The sequence below is a fragment of the Lottia gigantea genome (genome assembly GCF_000327385.1).
Source record: "Lottia gigantea unplaced genomic scaffold LOTGIsca_32, whole genome shotgun sequence".
Lineage (NCBI taxonomy): Eukaryota > Metazoa > Mollusca > Gastropoda > Lottiidae > Lottia > Lottia gigantea.
In genome coordinates, this window is record NW_008709073.1 from 1,608,611 (window position 1) to 1,613,090 (window position 4,480).

The following is a 4,480-nucleotide window of genomic DNA, read 5'->3' on the forward strand; positions in this document are numbered from 1 at the left end:
ACAACGATCATATATAATAACAAGGATCAATATTAAGTAATCTTCATCAATTAATAACAATGATAATTTTCACAATGTAATAACAATGACAAATATTGAATAATCTTCATACCTCAATAACAATGATCAAAATGTTAAGGATATAACAAATACTTTCTGAATCATAACTACCTAATCATATCCATTAATGATTACAAATATATCATCTACAATTAGTCTAGTTATGCTATCAAAGCTCTCTTAGACAATTAAAAATATGTCTAATTAACAAATCTTAATTTCATGATTCTTAATTTTTCTGTGCAATTGAAAAACTTCACAACATTTCCAGAGTGATATACATGTATTATGGCACATCTTATTAGCGATTTTTCAGCACAGGAGCACTTTTAGATAAACATAATTTATCAAATAAAAAATATAAACTATAAGTTATTCTTATTACAGACAAGCAAAGATACATCTGGCAACAATTCAATGCCTAAGCAGATTTTCCAGTAGAATAGATATGTTGGTGTTCATGATTTGAATAATACCTTGATTAGACTGAAACATCTGTCTCTATTCTAGTTTCTGATAGCTATTCTGACATTTGTCGGCTGGTGTAGAGACAGCAAAACTAGGCCCTGTTTCTTCACCTCAACTTAAATGGATCCGCCAAACCCAGATATATTTGGAGAGGTGGCGGTTCCATCAAATATTTTTTGACGAAACTGATCTCTCCACAGTCACATAGTCGCATAGCCAAAAGTTCAAGGGTTACATGGATACGTGATACTAACAAAGCTAAAGTAACTGTGATGCCCAACACTAATTTACAGTCATCGCTAAGGTAGTTTAATATATGTTTTAAAAAAAGCATCTTTGGAGGTGTTGACAATCCCCCATAAAACAGGGCCAATTTTTTCTGACTCTACTCCTACCGACAACTGCTAAAATATCCAACATAGGCTGGAATAGAGGCACATATACCTTGATATGCACCAATATTTTTTCTTAAAAGAATGATTTTATATCTTTCCAAACATCTCTCCAGTGTAAGTTGACATCGTCATATTGTGTATAGTGTTTTGGTTGTGAAGGAACAAAATACATCTCATAAAGTTTATCACGCTCAGCAGAATCTTCTGGCAAATAATTCTCCAATTTCTCAATGGTCTTTTCTAATTCTCGCTCAGGTCTGAAGGGGGCTAATTGCTTCTCGAGAAATGGAACATCGTTGTTGTATTTCTCAACCAGTCTGTTGATTTCTCTAATATTTTTGGAGAATTCTTCGACTTGTTTCTCCCATAAACAATGCCCAATATTGTCTTTCATTATTTTGTATTGTAAAACTGCTGTTTTCTGTCGGGCCAGTGCAATGTCTCGTCTAAAATTTCAAGAAAAACAGAAAAGGTTAAGATAGTGGATCACATCCAAATATACTCACTTGATTCAATTGGTGAAATAGAAGACTTTTACCATGAATATAACAAATCGTTAGAATCTAAAGCAACTATTGTATTTTTTAACAAAATTTTTTTTTTCGTGATATTGTCCCCAGAGAATGAATGTTAAGACAGGACCATGTCCTTGTGTATTGGGCCTAATTTTGACCTATGTAAAATAAAGAGTTTATTATTATTAATATTAATAGAGGGGTGAATTCTGTTTCAAATTGCTAAAGTTTTCACATGACATTTTTTTATCATAATATCTCCACATAAGTACCAAGTTTCATGAAAATCAGTTGAAAACTTAAGGAGATCATACATAGCCTACATAGTAAGTTTTGTAGAATATATGTTGGAAACCTAAGTTACTATATTTTCATGCTCGAGATCACAAAGGATGATATTCAGAAGACATTTAAATTCGAACTTGATCTTCATTTTATGTTTCTGTATATACATACAAAGCTTTAATCAGTCAGTCGATTCTGTCGATTCTAGAGGAACAGGCAAATGGACATTGAGAAATTTTGGAGTAAACTGACCTTATTTCAGCATGTAATGTAATCCATTCTGGAGTAAAACCATTATTTATTAGTATTTTATTTAGATTATATGTTGAAGTATCAACTAATGGATTTCTGTTATCATAGTCTATAGGTTTACCACTACCAATCAAATTATCAAAATCACCATTTCTCATTGACTGTTGTACCATATCTTCTACCATTCTTTCAATACAACCACTACTGTAATAGGTAGATTAATACCTTCAAATGATTAATATCATTAAACAATTGTGATCTATCTGATCGAGCTCAATTTAAGCTTTGTTTTCAGGAAGGATCAGAGTGACTTCCAGGATGTGTTTGATATTCTTGCATACAAATATTACTTATATCATCACTTCCTCAGTATGCTATGTTGAAAATTAGGGGAATCAAATATTTCAATTCCGAAATAGACAATGGTTTATTGTCCCATACAAACGCCTAGATACTTTTTCCATGTCAGTCTCCTTTACATGCATCAAGAGATATTAAATTGAACAATCTGCATATGGGATAAAAGCATGGACCTTTACCTTATCTTACCGAGCAACCATGGGCCCCAAGTGAATCAAATACCAATCAGATAAGGAGAATGCTAAAATAAGGTACTAAAGGTGGGAATAGACCATGTCTGGTGCAGCATTGTCAATTCAGTATAAAATAAAAGAAACTTATCGTGTCCGCACCTTCATTTCTTTTAATTTCGTTTGTTTATTCTGCACCATACACTGCTACAGACCTCCTCTATTCGTGACTTGAGCTCATATTAAAAATTTTTAGCCAATAATGAAAGTCAGTCACAATATAAATTCAATTCGGAAAATTAAAGCAATAAAAAGTCACCTCATATTAGTTGATCTGTTGGATAATCTTCTATCTTGTCTAATTATATCAGTATCAGATTGTAGAGCTAGTTTCTGTAGTCTATATTCTTGTTCTACAGCCTCTCTCCATTCATCTCTATCTTTCTTATTATTGTCTTTATCCTGAGATAAATCATTCAAAGAAATATGGTCATCAATCAGATGACCATATTTCTTTGCTTTTGTCAGAAGTTAGTTCAAACTGCACTTTCTTTACAATGACAACAATACTACCATAGATGTCCACAATCTATAACAATCAATTCTATTGACTATGACATCATTTCAGTATGTTATCAACATTTCCCCAGGCATTTGTGAGCAGGGACATCATAATATCATGCAGGGTTCAATTCAGATTAAAGAAATTTGAATAGCAATTCATCACAACAAGTTTCAGTTTTGGCTTATCAAGTTAAATTTTAATTCTCATTCCTTTAAAACTTGGTGATGATTCCAATTGTAGATTTCAGCTCTTAGAAAGTTTTTGAAGGTTATATAGACTGCTTATTGTTGCCTGATACTTCTACATCAGCATGACTTATGGTCACTTTATAACCAAAGTATTAACACAACTAATTCTTCTTCAGTATATCCATTAATTGCTGATATTTTAAAAAATGTACAGTGTACTTACCTTTACTTTAGAATCTTCTACTATCATTTCACTTCTTCTACTCTCCTGAAAATAAGAGTCTATGTGGAGTCTATTTATTAGTCAATTCATTTAGGTGAAGAATGATATGATATAAAACTACCTTTCAAAGCTCCAAAAATATGGTTAAGGGAATGAGTTAGATGCTTGCTCGCTAACCTGAAGGTCCAGGGTTCAATCCTGGCATATGTCGAAATAATAACTTTTCAACCCCGTTTGCTCATGTCAGTGATACAGGTAAGAGGGACTGACATGGAAAAAGCATCTAGTCGTTTGGATGGGAGAATAAACTGAAGCCCCTTGTGCTAATGGTTAAAGATCCTCAACAGTTGGACATCGAAAAAAGAGCAGGCTAATGTCGCTGTCCTGGCAAAATTTCCATCATGGCACCCTGCATGGCGTAAAACAAAATTCATTTCATTTCATTTTCTATTTTGGTAAAATATTTTGGAAGATTGATTAAGTGAAAATGAAATGAACAACAATAAAAAAAAAACTCACCAAAATATATTTATAAGCCTCTTGAACTTGAGTAAATTTCTTTGTATCCAATGATTTATCTTTCCTGTATTTCTTTACCAGATCAACATATTTCTCTCGAACTTTTACTAGATCACAATTTGGATCCAATTCAAGGACATTATAAGCTTTGTCCACATCTGATTGTAGTCTCACTTCAACAGATAATCTTTGACTTGTAGACAGCATACGTGAGTCATTCCGCACAGTATCTGGATATTTGGTGGAAATATGCTGACAGAATATGTTCAAGTCAGAATTTAATGTTGGTCTAAGAGCTTTCTTTCCCAGTCTTACAATCTGGTACATAATTCAGCTTTTTATTAGCTACTGTAATTTCTTATCTGAAAGAAGTGTTAAAAATGAAATTACATGAGAAAAAGTTAGACTGTTTTAGATTATGTTAGGAATTCACACATTACCAGTAGGCCTATCAATGTTGATTTGGGAAAACCTGAAATG

The 4,480-nt window shown here is 32.5% G+C and overlaps 1 protein-coding gene across 1 annotated transcript; it reads right to left on the minus strand.

Moving 5' to 3' along the window:
- Positions 1–996: 996 nt before the first annotated feature.
- On the minus strand, positions 997–4,327 carry LOTGIDRAFT_162091 (hypothetical protein; the record flags this gene model as incomplete). The annotated part of the gene is made up of 5 exons (XM_009058027.1): positions 997–1,369; positions 1,976–2,179; positions 2,825–2,967; positions 3,482–3,526; positions 4,001–4,327. The coding sequence occupies 5 exons, from the start codon at positions 4,325–4,327 to the stop codon at positions 997–999; spliced, it is 1,092 nt and encodes a 363-aa protein (XP_009056275.1).
- Positions 4,328–4,480: the final 153 nt, after the last annotated feature.